General features: G+C 34.8%; 2 protein-coding genes across 2 annotated transcripts; one reads left to right on the top strand and one right to left on the bottom strand.

The window, feature by feature from the left end:
* Positions 1–4,147: 4,147 nt before the first annotated feature.
* Positions 4,148–6,596, bottom strand: FLN1 (fructokinase-like 1). The gene is made up of 2 exons (XM_010258422.3): positions 5,426–6,596; positions 4,148–5,308 (listed from the first exon to the last, which is right to left on the bottom strand). The coding sequence occupies exons 1-2, from the start codon at positions 6,356–6,358 to the stop codon at positions 4,616–4,618; spliced, it is 1,626 nt and encodes a 541-aa protein (XP_010256724.1). The 5' UTR covers positions 6,359–6,596; the 3' UTR covers positions 4,148–4,615.
* Positions 6,597–6,643: 47 nt separating this feature from the next.
* Positions 6,644–10,928, top strand: LOC104597037 (uncharacterized). Its single transcript, XM_010258424.2, has 2 exons — positions 6,644–6,800; positions 10,534–10,928. The coding sequence occupies exon 2, from the start codon at positions 10,537–10,539 to the stop codon at positions 10,768–10,770; it is 234 nt and encodes a 77-aa protein (XP_010256726.1). The 5' UTR covers positions 6,644–6,800; positions 10,534–10,536; the 3' UTR covers positions 10,771–10,928.
* Positions 10,929–20,385: the final 9,457 nt, after the last annotated feature.

Below are 20,385 nucleotides of genomic sequence, written 5' to 3'. Positions count from 1 at the left end.
TAAATATATTTTTTGCATTATATTTTTATAAATTTGTTATATTATTTTTTATAAAAAACATGTATATATATGATGAAAATAATTAAAAAATACTTGTATTTTTGTTTTTACTTTATTTAAATTAGTATATTTTATTTTTTCTTTTTATATTTTATTAATTTTTAAAGAAAACAAGTTGAATCGTCAGATCCGAAGATCCAACTTACCAATAGAATTCTAATTCAAATCGAGTCCTATCAGATCCGACATTAACAATGTCGGGTCGGATTCGAATAATACAATCCGTTTGCATCCCTAAATTCTACAAAATAGAATAAAGATGGGATGAAAATTTTACATTCTCACAAAACAATAACAACAAAAATAAGATGGTTCATGGATTGTAATTCAGTTATGAATTTTGGTTTTTGAGCAACAGGGGAGTTTTCTCAATTACTAAGATTCTTCAAAGAGCTTGTGTGTCCATGAGGATTACATTACTTCTTTTATTGGAAACTTTGAAATCTTACTGAGTGACAAAAAGACTGTTCTGTACAGGGAACTTTAGTATTCTTGCTAGGCCATATCAAAATGCTATTTAACCCCACATTTCTTTTGGTACAAAGATTGACTACCCCCAAATAGCTGTTCCTTATTAATCCCCTGCCTCGCTAGTGAATCAGCCATGCCCATGTAGGATTTAATCTGCCTCACTGCATGCCCATGTTGCCATGTTCTTTGTCATTTTTATGCCAGCCTACCACCCTTTGAGTCTCTTTCTACCATTGTATTCTTCATGTTTACCCTTTAACCCAACCTAAGTCCTTGTAGAAAAGCAAAATTTTCAGTTCCTCTGGAATCTCCTACAGTAACAGTGCCTGAAACGAGAACTAATAATAGCCCCTTGACTGTTTCCATTGACTGCTCCAATACCTGTGTTGTCTGGGTTGTCCAAGCTGCAGCCATCAAAGTTAAGCTTCAGTTGAAGAGGATTACTTCTAGGGGTGTTCACGGGTCGGGTTGGGTCGGTTTCTTGGGATTTTCCCAACCGACCCGACCTGGTCGGGTTAGCTAAGGTGGGAACTGAAACCGACCCACTGACAGGCCAAACCGACCTGGTCGGTTTGAGTCGGGTTGGGTCGGTTTCGGTTTTGCTCCTGTACAAAGCCAAATAAAATCTGAATTAGTTGATAATTTGATATTCAAGAGTCCACGATAAATCTAAATTTAATTCAGGTAAAGAATAAAATCAATAAATTCTTCATGTAAAAACAAGTGTCAATAATGGGCCTTCTAGAGTAAAAAACTAGGTAAATCTAGGTAGGTAAATCAATAAAATAAAAATTTAGAAACCTTCTAAATTCTAATCTAGGTAAAAAACTAAAAAAGGACACCTAATTGAATTCTAATTGTAATTGCCTAATGGGCCTTCTAGAGTTCTAGTTCTAGTAGAAGTCTAAAAGTAGAAGACTAGTAGGAATTAGGAAACTACTCAAACTAGGAAGTAGGAACTACCAAACTAGTAGAATACTAGTTCGGTTCGGGTCGGGTTGGTTTCGGTTTTCACGCAAGAAAACCGAAACCGACCCGAGATTTCGGTTTATGTATGTGCCCAACCCAAAACCGACCAGTACGGATGAAAACCCGGCCGACTCGGGTTGGTCGGGTTGGGCATTCTTATGAACAGCCCTAATTACTTCAACCAAGTAGACTGTTTTCCCCTTCCTCAATAACCAAACGGAATTTAATGAGATGAGAAATTATAAAATGCATATGCAGCAGTGGTGAAAGAGGATTAGCTTTTCCCCCATTAAGGATTCTTCATCTTTGTAACAAGAACTTTGAGAATGACCCCAGAAGCTCGAATTGACTTCAGATTTTGGAAAATAAACAAATCTTGCACTTTTGTGTTTGAATTTCATGCTGATGTGATTTTAGCAGAGAGGAGATGAATTAAAATAAAAAATCAGCTTACCTTCAATGACATAAAAAGCATGCAGAGAAACATTTGCAATGATGGTGATGTCCCTTGTAAGCAAATAATAAATACAGCTCAAGCAAGTTGCATATAGTCCAAGTTGGGCTGCTGTCTCACCAGAATGTACTTCTGACAGTTTAAGGGTCATAAATCCACCCTCTTAGCAATACAAGTCTTTATTCCCAGCAAAAGAATCAAAATCGCCTATAACATTTTTCACATTCTGATAAGTCCTCATTGTAACCACCACCCCTAAAGAAATCAAAATAAATATTTGAAGGAAAAGAAAACTGGAAAAGGAAAGGCATACCTCACTGGACATTCCTCTGCTGGATTCTAAGCATTTAACATATCAACTTAGCATATTAAAGAAAACCAACCTGAAGAGTTTTATCCAACATGATCTGATTTGGTCTAAATTGTGGCATATGTAAAATTAGTAATGAACTCATAGATGTTACCCCATCTAACAAAGAAGATGAAATAGAAATCCTCCACGCATCAACCACAAACCAGTTCTGCTCAAAATTACCCACTCGTATATTTGGATTCAAGAAATGGAAGACAAAGAAACATGACTGGAAGCCAAAGGGGCTCTACTCCACATATTCCTTCCTACAGCCTCATGGGGAAATTTTTGCCCTCAAACCTTTCCTTGTATGTCTGCTTGTATATATACATTTGGGAAGTTCCTACCTGATGAACAGTTGAGATTGGCCACATCATTCTTAACATGGGAACTCTACACACGGTTGTCCAGAGAAGAAGATTATTAACCCATCTAATCTACCTTTCTCTTATTTATATTTATGCAAATACCCATACACACAACTACTAGTCAGGTTTTGGGTATTTTATGGAGTCTAATTGGTGTATGAATCTTACATGAGCCTATATGCTTGGGAATCCAAAAGAGCTGCACATGTTCCTCCTGCTGCCATGTTTCCAAAAATAAATCCTTTCTCTAAAGAAAGAACTATAGGACTGATGTGGACAAGGGGACTGAACACACATCTGATCCAGGAAAACTCAAATAGCAAGAAGTGGCATTAAGAGCTGAGTTCATCTACAGAGCTTCCCAAATTGACCTAACTAGAAACCTTCTATACTCTTTCTATACCAAACAATGTATTGTTATAGTGGTGTGGGAGAACATGTTAAGAAGCCGAAGATAACTCATGATGCTTTGACAGCAGGGCTACAATATTTTCAGTGTAAAATGGATAGAAATTTTCAAGAGGAAATATTTGAGCTACATTTTTGCTCCTTTTACAACCAAAACTGTGTTTTCTGGCATGTATGTCAAAAACAAATTATAAGGGACAGAAAATATAACTTTGTTGTAAAGGAATACAAATAAGAATTGAAATATTTCAGCCTGAAAACTTTTATGTACATTTCACTGAAAAAAGTGTAGCCTAAGTTTCTGAAGCACATCCTTTCTTTACCCCCAAGATAATTTGTGGAGTAATAATAAAGCAAGTACAACATAAATATGACAACACAGCATTGTAATTTGCATGGTGGAAGATTATCTCACTAGTTAACCCAATGAACAAGCTCAGGTTCTATGACAAATTGTATAGTTCTAATGTTAAAAAAAAAGCATTAAATTATTGATATCATAGTACCAAGAGTAGATTGACAACATCCTTGGCTCAGAAGTATTACCGACTACACATATGTAGATAAATTTATTGAGGCATGCAAAGATGAGAAAATATTACTTAGTAAAAATGCGACAAATTCTTCAAGAGCTAGAAATGGATAAAACATGACCACAGGTGTAGGTGTAAACATAAATCTCAGTTTATGGATCCAATAGAGAGCAAGAAAATCAACTAAAAACAAGTGTAAGCAAGAGGTTAGTACAAGGATAATTAGTAGTAGGAACAACACTTCTACTACTCAATGCAACCATTTCTACTTCCCTCATTATACTAAACTTTTCATAATCTTCTTACACCCTTAACCTACAAGTGCAGCTTTCTGATGTAATATTTGTGTGATCTTTCTAATAAAGATTTACCTTACCCTTCAAAAAAAAGGGCACCCCCAATAAAGATATCCAGGAAACAAGAGAAAGAGGATCACATATGTAGGCCAAAAGAAGAGAATGGATGCAGAAATAGAACAGAGACTTGAAACCCAGTACAACAGGAACAGGCTTGTTTATCTGTTCAATACATCTATATGAATAATAAGGAACTATTTAATAATTCAGATGACCAAGATTTCACATGATATGCTGATACCAACTTCTTAAAACAAAACTCCAAACTCAACTAGAGAAGCTTGGTGAAAAGTCATATCCCCCATCCTAAACCAAAACAAAAGCTCCCAAGAACAGAAACCATGAAACTGTAAACATTTCAGATGGACATTTGAACAATTCTCTAATTTAGTTGTAAACTTATGTTTCACGTATTGCCCAAAGGCAATCTGACAGTGAATCCTGGCATTCAACTGTGTACAACAATGCAGCATTGCCATCATTTGTTTCAAAAAAGAAGATCAGAAAAGGCATAACATCGTTACAAGGATGTCAAGAATCTCGTCTCTACCAAATTAGTCCAACAATTTTAGAATGAGGATCGATCCCACATCCAACCTACTGCCGGAAAGAGACTTTTGGTTCTCGTTACCTAGCAAATACTCTTACCACATTGAAGGTACATAAACCTGCTCTTTCAGATTCTGCGTGGCACTCTCTGTTGGAAAACCTCTCACAGCACCAATTGTCCACTGTGATATGATTCCGGCTGCAATTGCAAAGCGAAGTTGTCTCTCCAACGCATCTTGGTTTTCAAACATCTCTGGATGAGTTGTCAGCTTTCTCATAATACCAGCGACAACAGCATCACCAGAACCAGTCCTATCGCAAGTGTAGGGGGTTATAAGTACATCTTCGGTTCCAACCACTGCACCATCAAATGAGGGGGAGTAGTAGTGAATTCGAAATGTCCCATCAGTCACGAAAAGGAACTTTATTCCATCATGCCACAACGGAGAGATTTCGTCGCGGGTATAATGGTAATAGTCACGACGGTTCTTTGTCTGCTCAAAAGATTCAGCATAGTATTGAGGTCTGTAATTTCGCTTCCTCTCATAATGCTCCTCGTCTAAAAGAAACTCCAGCTCCTGCTTTGATACCTCAACGATATTTGCTTCATTCCAGGCTTTCTTAATCACCTCCCAAGACTCATCACGCGACCTCCACAGAGGCAAAGGCAAATTCAAATCAAAAAACACAAGTCCTCCAAACTTTTTTGTCAATCTGATCGCTCTAAAGAGGGCAGAATGCATAGACGGAGATGTAAGAACTTCTGAATTAAAATGAAAAATTCTGGCCTGCAAGGAATTGTATTGAAACATAGTAAACCTTATTTGTCGAAGATAGTACAATTCAAAAGGGAGGGGGAAAAGTTCTGCACTCAGAACTAGTATTGAGAAGAAATTCTCGTTTACCTCTTTTAGTACAGCAAAATCGACTTCAGAGCTCTGGAGAGAATCCTCCGCACACGCTCTCACGGTCTCTGCTCTCATCTTCCCGTCCTCGAATTTGATTTTCATATAAGAAGCCGCGGTCTTCACATCCGAATCGAATATGACAGACCTTGTCTGAACCTTCTCCTTGTTCATTGTGTAAACCAACTCTTCACCGAAATCATCGTCTCCAACCTTCCCCATGAACGCCGCTCGACCGCCGAGTCTGACGTGGGAAATGGCAACATTTGACGCCGGCCCACCAGGTGCCCTGACGAACTCTGGCGGGTCCCACTGGAGTGACTTCCACTGGGAGTAAATGTCAGGATGCATCTGTCGATCGGAAACCCTCACCGTCGGAACGAACTCTTTCTGTGCAGCACCGAAGCAGCAAATCAACGGAGGATATTCGTAAGGGAAATCAATTCCGTCGTCATAATCCTCTTCTTCTTCTTCTTCTTCTTCTTCTTCTTCTTCTTCTTCTTCTTCTGCTGCTGCTGCTGCTACTGCCCTTTCCTCCTTTGGTCCTTCTTTCGAACTCTTTTCTTCGACTACCACATTGTCAGCTTCTTGTTTCTTCGAACGTTCTGTTTTTCTTGTAGAAGAGGTGGAAGGAGAAGCAGCGGTTCCCTTTTTCCTGCCTCTGCGGGTCGTTTTCGGTGGAGCTCCATTGTCGCAATCAGCGGATGCTCTTACTGGCTCTAGCTGTAGAGATTTTCGTACTTCCAAAGTAGACTTCCACCCGATTATCGAATATCTGAGGATAGAGAACAGAGTAGGCTCCGCTCCGATAAAACTCAGTTTACACAACCGAGTAAATTTAGCTTCTTCAAATCGGCTTTGGCCTTTCTGGAAACCTATAGACCGAATATAAGAGACGGTGAGAAACGATGAAGGGAGCTGAAATGCTGCCATTAGAGAGAAGGCTAGGGTTTTTCCGTCTTTCTCGTTCTATTCTATCTACTCCAATTTTTCGTTCTTACTCCTCTAGCATTATCCATCCATCTCCCCGCCAATTTTCCCCAAAGAAAATATCTCTGATAAATAGTTGTTTCTCGTTGCCCTTGTTGTTCCGGTAATGATATTTCTGTCCCTAATTTTTCTCTCGATGAAGTGCCAGATAGATATGCTGGCACAGTGGCACTTTCGTGATTTCCCACTTCCCAGATTTGCCCATTACTTCGCTTTATTCGCGATTTTGCCACACAAAAAGAAGGCTGAGAGTGAGAAAGAGAGGAATCTGAAGAATAACAAGGTTCAGTTAGGCGATCCTGGTTTATGATCGAAACCACCATTGACACTGAGATCTTGTTGGATTAACTAGTGCTTTCAAGGGTAAATCGAGGAGAATTCCCAGGTCTGATCATCCCTTTCTCTTTTTTCTGTGCATTGATATACAGCTGCTTTGAACAAATATTGCCCCGATCTTCAGCTAGGTTTATTTTGCGTTTGGTTAACCCTTGTGATAGTTAGCATAATCAAGCAAACATTCTTTAAAATTACACTTCTGTTTTCGAAGATCATTTGTTTCGCTCGACTTGCGTGTCCGGAATAATATGCAGATAAACCAAGAATGGAGCCTTTACTGTATGTATTCACAATTTCACACAAATATGTGGATTAGGGTTGTCTAGTGAATACACAAGGACATTTCTTTCTAGATTTCAGTTAACAAATTGTTGCGATTGTTACGGGAAAAAATACAGAATTCTGATCATCAGTAGGATAACGTAGTATCAATTCTCAACTATCTATATCACATTCTCCAGCTTCTTGAGATTAGCATACGCAGTATCATTTAAGCGTTCGCCGCTAGAAGGAGAAGAGGCATTCATAGCCAATTAGCCATAGTTATTAGTTCTCTGATGGAAATGAATTACATATAATCGAGGCCCTATCTAAGTTACTTGCATTTCTCTTTTCTGTTCTATTCCTGCCATGATGCTTATGTCAAGCTTATTACAATATATTATTCTCTGACAGGCAACAGAGAAATTTTATTGAAGGAGAAAGGGACAGTGGGACAGTGGGATGATGATGAGTCCTTAAACATCCCTTCGAAATGGTTTTCTAATAAAATCACTTTGTGTTCTTTATACACTCTACCTTCTTTCACTTAGGGGGGAAAGAGTATCCTATTTCTTGCATTTAGAGGGATGGCAATGGCATGGCTGATAAAAACCTTCCATTGGATAGGTAACCCTCTGAATTTGCCACACGTTCAAACCCGCTGACCTGCCAGCTCATAAAAGGGCTTATTTTGACTACATTGCAGTGTATTTTTAGCTGGAAGCCTAAACCATGTTGCCATGTGGAAGTTTTAAGAGTTCTTTAAAAATCTTCTCTGAACAACTCAATTAGCAAACCCATGGACAATGCCCTTAGACATGACTAAGGAGCTGCCCACCTTGGATCCTACCTGAACGAGATGATCAATCAAGTTGCTACCTGAACGATATGATGGATGCTGTAGTAGTATAAAATGTATGATGAGAGACATTTTCTCTGATTTTCCATCCTGGATACGAAAAATCTACCTAACATAATATAACAATGAGTTACTCAAGCATAAAAGAGTTATGAGAGTTTCTCAAAAAAAAAAAGTTATGAGAGTTAAAAACACGTGATGATATCAAAGCTTTGAGGAAAAATAAATGAATATGTTTCTTATGTTATTAAAAGTATTAAACACTATCTACAATCTACAAATAGCTGCATTCACGAAATGTTCAGTTTGCAGCTCCCACAAACCACTTTCCTGTCAAATGGCGGGTCTGCATGTAAGCCAGTATTGAACAAGTTTGCCATGTCCTAATGAACATTATTATAGTTTTTCTGTTCCTCTGTTGTTTCTTTTCCTCAGTGATGGGTGATTCAAAAGGAAGTTGTTTTCATGCCCCACTAGCCTATAGGTTGGCAAGTGGTTGGGTTTGGTTGGTTGTGAGTTGCTCTGAACCAAAGGCAGTTGTTTATTTGATTGGAGAATGTTCACTGGGCTTGGAGAAAACCACAAGTACATTCAGCCAAGTTAGCCCTTGCCCAGCAAAGGAATAAAGAGGTGGGGTTACTTTAGTGGGTGTAGCTAAGCATCCCCACCCCTAGTTTCATACAAATTATATTATAAACTTTTTTATCAATAAAATTATATTATAAGATTAAGCACATGTAAGAGAATTATGTTTATCATATTGTATGTTTACATAATAATTTTAATCCAAAGATGGATAAGAGGTGAAAAAGTGCTATAAAAAAAGGATAAGAGGTGAAAAGAGAGAAGGGAAAGAGGTAATGACTAATGAAAGATGTACAAAGTGACACAAGACACAAATTATAACCCTATAATCCTTGGTTCTCCTTTTACAAATTTGATATCTAACATTTGTGAAAACATTTTTTTTATAAATAACAGTTCAATTTTATTAATTGATACACAGGAAGTGCATATATACAAGATCCTTTTGAGAGATACCTTCTACTAGTTCTCCTCTCTCTCTTTAGTTACAATTGATCCCAAAGCATTTGAGTTCTCCCCGCCCCTTGCTTTGCTAGTTCATCTGCCAAGCTATTGGCAGTCCTTTGCGCCCAATTAACTCTCACTTAAATACCTCGAGTCAGCCACCTGAATTTTTCTAAATCATTTCTGTATTGCCATGAGGCTGCTTCCCTTTGCTGCAACCAACCTTGAATAACCTTCAACAATTAATTTTCCAAATTCAGATTTCTAGCCCATTACGTTTCTTCCACTACAACCATGAATTACAGCCCTTAGTCTCCTACCCCCCTTTGGACCTAAAAATGAAGCCATAACATGCCCATTCTCATTTCTGAAAACCTCACGGATTTCCCCTACTACTGTCAAAGTTCAGCTTTATGAATCCTCTTCTGGTGGAGCCTATTCTCTGAAGCAAGGTATCTTTCTTGAAGATGTTTCTGTCACTTCTTTCCATTTTCTTATAATGTCATCTGTTGAGAATACCAAGAAACTCTCCAGAGACTTCACCTAATGATCCACCCTATTAGTTATTGGCTTCAATGAGTCTTTGCTTCTCTCGTGATCTTTAAAAATTCTTGCATTTCTCTCTTCCCAAACTGTTCAAATAAGTGCAGCCCCAGTACTTGTCCACGAGATCCTTCCTCTTTTCTTAGGCCAAGCAAAGAAGGTTGGAGAGAATAAATTTGTCATGCTGCCAGGAGAGGGCCATCTTGCCCAAATAAGTCTCACCATTGGTTTTGCAACACACCAAGATGAGGACAAGCAGCTGTTGGTCTCCTCCTTTGGGAAAAAACATAATTACTCTGTTCTTTCTTGTAAACTCCTGTTTTATTCTCTCGTCCAAAAAGGTTGAATCAAATCAACAATACTGAATAGTCTATCCTCTCAGCTATTGGCTTTTTGCCATTTACTTGTTTGTTTTTTCGTTTTCATTTATGTAAAGTTAAAGTATTAGGCTGTCTTTGGTTTCTGGATTTGAGGTGGAATTAGAATCAGAGTCAAAGTTCAAGCATTTGGTGCTCATAGATTGGGATAGACTTGAAATGCAAATCAAATTCCAGTAATTGTGTTTTAGACTTTAGAGTATAAATGGAAGCTATTAAATGTTTTAGGTGAGCGATTTTTTTTCCAATTCCAATACTTCATATCAGGCTAATGGGATTTATGCCTCATATGAAGGATAGAAAGAAAAGAAGGGAAGTGCTTTTTTATGTGAGAGGTTGCCTTTCCCGATTTCAAAGGCAGAAGTTCCGATGAGAAGAGGTTATAGATTATCGAGTGTCTAAAAGCTGCTCTAGGAGTAGCTAGAATGAAGCTGAATGGTAAGAAGACCTAATAGGCAAAGTTCCGATGAGAAGAAAGTTTTTTCTAAGATTTTGGCCCACATGCCTAATTGTAAGCAAGACTTTAGAAGTAGCTATCTCAGTAATTTTCATTTTTTGTAAGTATGGAACATTTATATGCGACATAAAAATCTTACTGCTTCCTAGTGGTTATAATTACAATCACCTCCAAACCAATATTTTGCTTCCAAAATAATTGGTATCTAATTGAATGTGTTTGAAAATATTCTTACGATAAATACTTAATCATGAAGGATATGGGCTTATGGACGTTGCTGGAAGGCTTTCTACTTCTTGCAAATGCATTGGCAATACTGAATGAAGACAGGTTCCTTGCCCCTAGAGGGTGGAGCTTCTCAGAGGTCTCAGGAGACGGCACAAAATCACTCAGGGTGCAGCTTATGGGGTTAATCTATGCAACCCAGTACTTGAGATTGCCCCTTATAGCTTTAAATACCATCACCATCATTATAAAGTTGGTATCGGGGTGAGAACCAAAAAGGGAGATGAATACCCATTAGCATGTTATTAGCGTCTAGCCTCCTTTTCATTTGAGGGGTCTCTTGTTTGAATTTTAGTAGGAAAATGATTTCAAATGTATTTTGTTTGGCAAATTTAAAATAATAATAATAATTTGAAGATTTGGAAAGTATGACTCTTTAACATAGGACGTTTTATTTGTCTTGTTTTTTTAAGCCTAAAAGCACATTCATTCAACTTTCAACAAGATTACATCTCAAAATGGAGTATCTACCTTACAAGTTACAAATGAAGGAGGTGATACCCAAGTTTTGGAAACATGATACTGATTAGCACAGGTAGCAAGTTTGTAAGCTAATTTACTACAACCTCGAGATGCAAAGAGCTCTAAAACTTGAGAAAAACAAGACAGCAAAGATTGCGCTACATAATTATATGGTGTAATCTCCAAGGAAGATCTATGTGGGAATTGAGCAGATCCACAATAATTTTGGCATCACTCTTCAAGATGTAAAGTTTGTAAACCCAAACTTCATCAATGATCCTTCCATAATGGCAAGAGCTTCCGTTTCTTAAGTAGAAGAGGATTGGACTAGATGAGCCTAGGGGTGGCAACAAGCTGAGCTTTTTACAAGTTGCTCGAACTTGGCTTGGCTCGGTTTCAGTCAAGCTCGAGCTCAAGCTTAAGCTCAATTCAATGGCTCAATTATTAAACGAGTCGAGCTTGAGCCTATTAGAGTTCGGCTCGTGAGGCTCATAAGCCAGCTCGAATATATATAATAAAAATATTATAATTATTAATCATTATAATTCTTAATTTTTTAAATATAAAATAAAAAAATTATATATAATTTTTATTTTTATAAAATATAAAACAAGCCGAGCCGAGCCGAGCCAAGCTCGAGCATATGAACTCTTGACCTGAGTCGAGCTCGAGCTCAAGGTTCTGATTCGAATCGAGCTTGAGCTCGAGGCTTATAGAATAGTCTCAAGCCGAGCTCAAGCCTGGTACTATTCAGCTCGGCTCGACTTGAATCTACCCTTAGATGAGCCTGACCAAATAGGAAGTGGCATGTTGAATCATGGATTGCAACACCGATGGCTGCGGAAGATTGATGCCAAGCACCATTTGTTTTATTTGTCTTGTTTTGTAGTGACCCATCAAGAATATGATGCATCTAGTTTACTTGGCACGTTGTGATGCTATTAAAACTAAGGTCAATTTTGGTTTAAACGGGAATAGGGGTCTAGAATCATATCCAAAATGGCTCATTCTAATTTCAACTGTTTGGTCGGGTGGAATCGGGATCTCATTCCCATTTCTAGTGGAATGACATTTTTCCATTTGAGTGAATGGTCATTTCCTCTCTCTCCCTTGGGAATGAAATCTTATTTCAGCTAAATAGCTAATTCCAATTTTCATTACAATTCCCGTTTAACCAAACAGACTATGGGAATAGACCATTCCAATTTCAATTCTGAAGGATTTTGATTCCGATTTCAATTGCAAACCAAATAGACCCTAAAATCAATTTATTTTTCTCCTAAGATAGCTTTTGTATTAATGTGTTTGTAATCTCTGTTTAATTTGCTTCTGATCAAAATGACAATATGGCAAATGATAGACATGATAAAGTTGGTGCTGAAAACAGTATTGTTTTGTTTTGTCCAAAGTCGTATTGAAATTCAACCCAATTGAGGGTACTCCAAACTCTATTTGTTTATAATCAAATCGGTTATGGATCCACCCCTTATTGATCCAATTTAGTTCAATATATGTGTGTATATGTCTATTGTATTGGTTAGTAAAATTCATTTGGATGTTGTATTTTTACTTCAAATTTCTTGGAAGTTATTTTGAACTCATTTATTTCATGGTATATGGTATCAAAGGTTAACGAAAGTCATTTTTATTTCATTTCATAAATAATGTTTTGATCAGTTTTAGTTTAATTTATGCGTCAATGTCCAACCGCAATCAGAATTCAATTCGAATCCATATATTAATGAATCATATTTTTTCCATCTAAGTATGTATCCAATTCGTTGGTTACCCTAGATAAATAGGTGTTACCATAATTACTCGAGATTTTAAGTCAAGAAAGTACTTTAGTAAAGAAACACAAGTTTGCGTATGGTGAGAGGGAAAAAATTGAATGCATTATACGAATGCAATTTTGTTCAGATAGAAGATGCAAACCCAGTTTGATTTTGTAGTCATAAATTCATGGGCTCCTGTTTGGATGTGAGATTGTAAACATGGATCTTATTTTTTCATTCACCAATTTTGAGTTCCAAAGTAAATTGTGATCTTATTTTGAATGCAAAAATAGTTGAAAAACAAATTCACTTTTACTTTTCATACTGACATTTCTTACCAAATACTAATTGAAACTAGGGAACAGATTTGCTTTGGTTCTATGTTTACACTCTTATCAAATGCACCTTATATTTTTATCGTTTTCGGTGCAATTTCATTTGCACTAGTACAAACCCATGGGAGTGCAAATAAACAATTGCAAATTTTAGTTAATATTCACAAATATGCGATATTAGAATTGTGCCCAATTTCTTCTCACAAAATTTTGTATTTTCTCTCTTTCTTTTGAAATATGTATTGTTTATATATGACATTATGGATTGACCCATTCCATGTTGGAGGTTAGATTGTTAATCCACCAATTAGAAATGAAAACATTTTTTATTTTGTTTATCAAATTCTATGTTTTTTGTTTATCACCCAAAAAACATTTTTTATGCCAATTAAAAATGTAATTTTTTTTAAATTATTGTGTATGTATTTAATTAGTAAGATTTAATGGTGAGAAATAAATATATCTTAAACATATTATATACTAGTAGGGACCCGTGCAATGCATAGGATTTGTTCAGTTAAAGATAAACAATAAAAACATGTAATAATATACAATTGTTTTATATAATAATTAATAATCATTTGTATTTTTTATACTATTTTTAATATTTTTTACAATACAAAAATAGTAGTAATTAACTTTAAATAGGGTTGTTTATCAAATGTATGGATGGCAATTTTCCCATTTCCCTGATCCCTGTGGAGACAGAGATGGAGAAATTTTCATCCCATTGGCAGGGACGGTGCGGGGACGGGGAGAGAACTCCCTGCCCCACATGGACCCCGATCCCCGTCCCATAGGATCCACGCTAATATATATGCATATGTTTATATATGTATATATGTACACATACATCTATATGTTAATATTTTTAAAAATATGGTTGAATATGTTTGAATCTTTTCTAGTAGGATTGTAAATTTTATTTATTTAATTTTAAATTTTTAGATAAAATAAAAAACAAAAAGCATAATGGTTGATATTATAAAGAATAATGGGGAGTGGGGATCCCCATGGAAACGGGGATGAGGATAACTTTGTCCCCATTAGTGAGGATGGGGACAGGGACGGGGAGTGGGGACCCCCGTGGAGATGAGGATGGGGATAACTTTGTCCCCATTAGCGAGGATGGGGACGGGGACGGGGAGCGGGGATCCCCACGAAGATGAGGATGGGGATAACTTTGTCCCCATTAGTGAGGATGGGGATGGAGACGGGGATGGGGATTTTCATGGGGACGATGATGGGGAGAGGCTCCTCGTCCCCACCCTGACCCATTGCCATTCCGAATCAAACTAATGAAACTGACCAACCTGATTTATAGTATTTTCAGTTGGCTTTGGTTCAACAATTTCCCAACCCGACTAGGTTGGGTCAATTTTGCTTTGTCCATTTGTAAACTGACTAAAATCAAATGACCTAACCATAGATATTAATTAATATTTTATATTTTAAATATATCTTTTTAATGCGGGAAAGTGGGAAATTTCCAATATTTCTTAGGATAAAATAGTTTATATCATAAATTTAATTTTTTTAATAATGTCTATAACTATTTTAAATTTAAACTTAATTTTTAAGTTTAAATCATTTGAACCGACCGACCAAATTGAAAGTTGACCCAAATCGATATAACTTGAGTGACCAACCCTCAACCTAACCAGGTCAATTTGGTTGGCCAAGCAACCTACAACTGAACCAAACCAGCCCGTGAACAATAGTTTAATCTCCAATAATTATTAAAAAATTTATATTAAATAAAAAAACAGATATAGACTTATACATAATCATTGAAAATATATTCATCACAAAAAACAATAAATAATTACTAAAATACAATAAATATTAATTTTAGTATATATAAATATAATGAATAAAGATTAAGATTTTAAAAAGATTATTAATAAATAACATTTTTTTGAAAGTTATTTTCTATAATTATTAATTTGTATAAATGAAATTAGTTATTTACAATATTATTTATTTATTGAAATAATACCATTATTTAAATTTTAAAATATTAATTACTTATTGGATTTAATAATCCATAAAATTATAGTACTATTAATACATAATTCTGTTATTTAAACTATTTAAAATATAGTTATATTAAATATTTTTGTTATTGAAGTATTTAAATAACATTTCATTTTTAATGTTAGATTTTTATTATTTGAATAACATTTATATTGAACAATTCAGAAAATTGTTATTTATATTGTTTGTATATAATTTCATCATGAACTTTGTAAAAATATATAATTATTAATAATATGAATATTATTAAATCAATTATAATTATTTATTGTCTTTTTAATAAATATTCTAAAATTATTATATAATTTTGTTATAATATTTAAATAATTATTAGAATATTTATTTCAAACCATCTTTAGATAGATGTTGATAAAAGTGTTGGAGCAGATAAATAAGAATTTAGGGATATTAGAGATAACTTATGAGAAGTTAGGGATAGTGAGGGAGGTTGTTTAGGAGAAATTTTAGGATATTATATTATTTAGGTTATTGGAACATGTGGGGGAGAAGGAGAGAGAGAGGGGGGGGGGAGGGAGGGAGCGAGGGAGGGGGAAATAGAATTTATAATTAGAAAATTTATAGACTTACTTGTTTTAATAAATAAATAAATATATATATATGTATGTATGTATAGAGATTATTCAATGCAAGAGATTGTGAATTAATACCTTAAATGTGAAAATTAAGAAAAGGGAATAGAATAAAATGAAAAAGTAGCATTCAATACTTATAAATTCTACCAATATAGAGGGGTCAAATTCAATAATATGGCTTTTTTAATCGATAAAATAGTCCATAAGCCTTGGACGTATTCTCACTTTTCTAATGGTGTAGACAAGATGTTTAAACCAGTTCCAATCAAAACATTTACTTATTAACTAATACCATCCAAAATATTAGGATACGCCCTATGAATATTATCAATGTCTCCCCTTAAAGATTTAATCAAGAGAGCTAGGTTTTATCTTAGCGAAAATAAAACCTGAATCTCATGCAAACAAAACCCCTTCTCACGTAACATCCAGCCACACGTAGGAAATATTTCATACATATAAATGTACTTTAAGCTCATGGTGAAATGTTCCCAGCATGTGGCTGGATTTTCAAAGTAAGTGTAGGGTTTTTGCTTGCAAGGAATATCGTCACACCAAATTATAATTCCATCTGTTGTTCTATACAAAATTATATGCAAAATAGGTATATGTTTGGCAAAATAAGTATATGTTTATTTTATTTTTTGGAATCATTGCTGCCAGGTAAGATGTTCTTGGAGCAATAATAATTTTTTCTGTTTGATACCACTGCTCTAGGAAACGTTTTCAGCACTGGTACCCATTATCCAATGCCACATCACTATCCTGTTGGCAGTAACGAGTTGCTTCTCCAAGAAACACCAAATTTGACGTTGCTCCAAACCATGACTTATCGATTTTCGATACATGGCTTAGAGCACTATTTTTTATGGAAAAACAGTTCCAAACAAATGCCCGTTTCCTGGAGCATCATTTTTCTGATGTGACGCTGATATGGCACCATTACTCTACGAAATGGCAATAATGCCAAACAGCCCCTAAAGTGCTAGTAACTCGTCCTTGATAGCACCATGTGCAATATTGCATATCCCACTCGCAACAATAATCGTTCAATGGTTTAACTTCTTATCACGTACTCGTATAAACCTATATTATTTGCCTTAATTCCTTCATCCATCTCAATGTCTCATGAATATTGGCTTTAGACAATGATTAAATTTATTCATAAAGTATGTTTGGTTTTAACATGTGCAAGCTCTAGGCGAGGACAATGCTATGTGCATTCACATAGATGCTTGTTGAAGATTTAAATGGTCAATGCAATACGTTTGATAGATGAAATAACATATAATTTTTATATGACAAAAGTGTGATGCATTTCCAATTAATTGATTATTGGTTGTATTTGTCAGTGTTACATTAACTTCATAACTAGGGGTGGTAATTTTTAACCCAACCGATGAATCCACCTAATATTTAACCCGTCCATTTACTTGGCGGGTTGTATGATCAATGCATCATTTAACTCGCTCATTTAAATGGATTGGGTTGTGAATAACCATTGGGTCAATTATTATAGACATAAGTATTAATTTATTAACTTTTATTTTAATTTTCTTCATTTGAATTAAATAATTTATTATTAATGTATTAAATTTCTATTAATTATTGACTAAATTTAGTTTTATCTTGAATTAATACATTCACGTAACATAAATCCAAATCAATTTGACAGGACCAGTTCAACGCGGTCTAACCCGATCTAGCATATATTGATATGTATTCACCCGAATCTGAAATAGACCCTCGGGCAGGATGGTTTGGTGCCGCTTGCTCTGTCCAATTTGGGTCGTCCAATATAGCCAATATCCACACAGTCCGATTTGACCCAAATCCGAAACGTTTTCGAGTGGGATGATTCGGCCCCCGCGTGCATTGCACAATCTGAACCGTCCGTCCAACTAATATCCACACACACCGACCCAATTTACTTACATTGGTCCGGTTCGGGTCAGCCAGACCGGTCCCAAACCTGTGCACAAACCTGATATGATCCGGTCCAAGTCAATCCACCATTTACTCGATTGACTAGTACGACCGGGCTGGTTTAGATCTAAACGGTCAACCACCCTTGAACCTACATGGTTTAAGTTGGTCTAACCGGTTTGAACCTATGTGGTTTGGTCAAACCCGAAATCCGAACATAATCAAATGGCTTCGCCACTTGTGTAAAAATTGCATGCATATAATGTGATTTAAACCTTCACCACTTGTGTAAATAGTAACTACACTTACCACCAAGCTATGACCAACTTACTTGTTAAGAGAGAGTTAGTTTGTTTTTAAGTCCATAAATATAAGATTAATGGGTTTGAACAGGTTGGATTGGGTTAACGCAGGTTTGAGTTAAACCCAATAGGTGTTGATTCATACCTAAAAATCACATATTTAAACTCATATGCTATCAGTAGGGACGTAATTGGATCGGGGTCAACAATATGTGAATATGATCCAATTATTGAAACCTTGTATCTAAATACAGTCAGATTTTGATACTCCAAAACCGAATTATAATCCTAACAAGTTCAATTTTGATTTAAATTTAATTTGACCCTGCTATATTTTTTTTATACACAAATAATAAAAGTTAATTACTTTTCAACTTTGTATATATAATACATTGATGTAAATATAGCATATTAAGTTATATGTATAAATATAAAGAAAAATATATATATATATTTTTTTGTATTTTCAATTATAATTATATAAAATCTATACATCAAAATCAATAAATATTATATTATAGTTAGATCCGGGCTTTAATTTGATCATATTGAGTCAAATCCAATTTAGATCAAATTATCAAATGCATATTGCATAACCCAAATCCGATTTGATTACATAAACACATATTTTAAATCAGAGATAATCAAATCAGACATCAAATTAGGCTTCAAGTATCATCGATAAACCTAACTATAAACCTATTAAGATATCATATTTAAAGTCCATCAAATACCAAAATTAAAACTCCATACATCACATTTAGAGCTTATGTTGACTAAACTCTTGTATTCAAAACATTGGTATAAGGCATTTGCTATGGCCCTTGCCAAAACCAATAAAAGTATTCACTTTATAAAGTATAAATATAAAACTTCCTAACTCATGTGTAACTCACGTTCCGATATTACATATAAATATAAAATTTTCACTTACACCCACTTAACAAATTCTAACTTCATGAAAAACAGTTACAGGAGGAATTGATGCCAATACCAAATGGGTTTAGTGGAGTTAACTTTTCTAATGTAGGTTTTAGTGGGGTTTTGCTTATAAAATAACACGTAGTTGTAATAGTTTCAACTGGACTGCTAAGTCCTCATGCAGCTCTATCCTATGGATGATGAATCATTATTGGCATTGTGGCTTCTAATTAGTATCAATAATGACCATGTTTCATTGTAGTATCTTTGAGCTCGATCATTGAATTCCTCTTTACGTTCTCTTAGAATGAAAAAATAAAAAGCAATGTTCAAAATTTCATGGCTAGTGTGTTGATTTTTATAGATTCCAATATTTTTTCTTTTCTAATTGCCAAATGCATAAAAATAACTCAGCTTTGAACTTCCGAATAAGATAAAAAAAAAAACTAAAAAAAACAAAAATTGGGCAGTTCACAATAATGACACACCCCTTCCGGTGTATCAATATTTTGAACCTTACTTAAAAAATACTATATTATAAAAATATTTTAAATTCACTATTTGTTCTAACTTTTAATTTGTTTTAATTTGATGTACCAAATGTTTTATAGGATGATAGATTAATAAATATGGATAATTCAGTAACAAAATAAACAAAAAATATTAATTATATTCTCATATTAACATTGTTTTTTATTGAATGTTAAATATTAAATATTAAATATCAAATTAAATTTGGTGCTGGTTATAAAAATCAAGTTAAACTACATAATGTAATCTATATCCTCACTCTTTGTTTGCATGCATGAATAATATGTACCCTTACACTAGTACAATGTAAAAGTTAATATTTGCGCTGGGTGCTGCACAAGTAAAAATAAGTGAAATCCAAATTTCGTATAATCACATGTTTGATTAATACTTACCTACACGCTCTACTGCACTAGTATCATATTAAAACTGTTTTAATTGTTAATGGTTTAACAATGAATGTGTCATAATTTCATCAAATACAATGGAATAGTTAAAAAATATTTATATTATTAGCCCCATAATTAGGACTTATATATGATTAGTACAAAGGCAATGCTATTACTTTGCAAATAAATGGTAAGAATATAAGTAAGCATCCACAATCAAAATTAATTTTGATGACATGTGTGCTCATAGTTTTACAATAGACGTGACATTAAATAACATGGAATAACAAAACAAGTCTCGTGTAGTTGAACCCATGGTTGGGATAAGACTTACAAGTGATGATGGTGAACATATGACAATTACATTGTCAAATCTAATGCCTTCCTACCATGTTATGATCACAACAATGCCTCCTAAATAGCACTTCATGGGTTGGATCAGTTTGATTTTATATGTTTTTTGTCAGTCAAATCAATTATCTCGGGTTGACTTATAAGTCAACTGAAATTGACAAGAGTTAATAAAAAACCGAGTAAAATTTATACATGCCT

Source organism: Nelumbo nucifera, chromosome 2 (assembly GCF_055504915.1).
Source record: "Nelumbo nucifera cultivar China Antique chromosome 2, China Antique-T2T, whole genome shotgun sequence".
In the NCBI taxonomy this organism is placed as follows: domain Eukaryota; kingdom Viridiplantae; phylum Streptophyta; class Magnoliopsida; order Proteales; family Nelumbonaceae; genus Nelumbo; species Nelumbo nucifera.
Note: the sequence above shows the minus strand (reverse complement) of the source record. Positions and strands in the feature narration are given on the sequence as shown.

Bases quoted from the DNA above. Each gene is read 5' to 3' on its own strand.
- FLN1 (XM_010258422.3), bottom strand. From the start codon at position 6,358: ATGGCAGCATTTCAGCTCCCTTCATCGTTTCTCACCGTCTCTTATATT. The intron at 5,309-5,425 runs GTAAACGAGAAT...AATTCCTTGCAG, and splicing joins ATTTTGCTGTACTAAAAGAG to GCCAGAATTTTTCATTTTAA.
- LOC104597037 (XM_010258424.2), top strand. From the start codon at position 10,537: ATGGGCTTATGGACGTTGCTGGAAGGCTTTCTACTTCTTGCAAATGCA.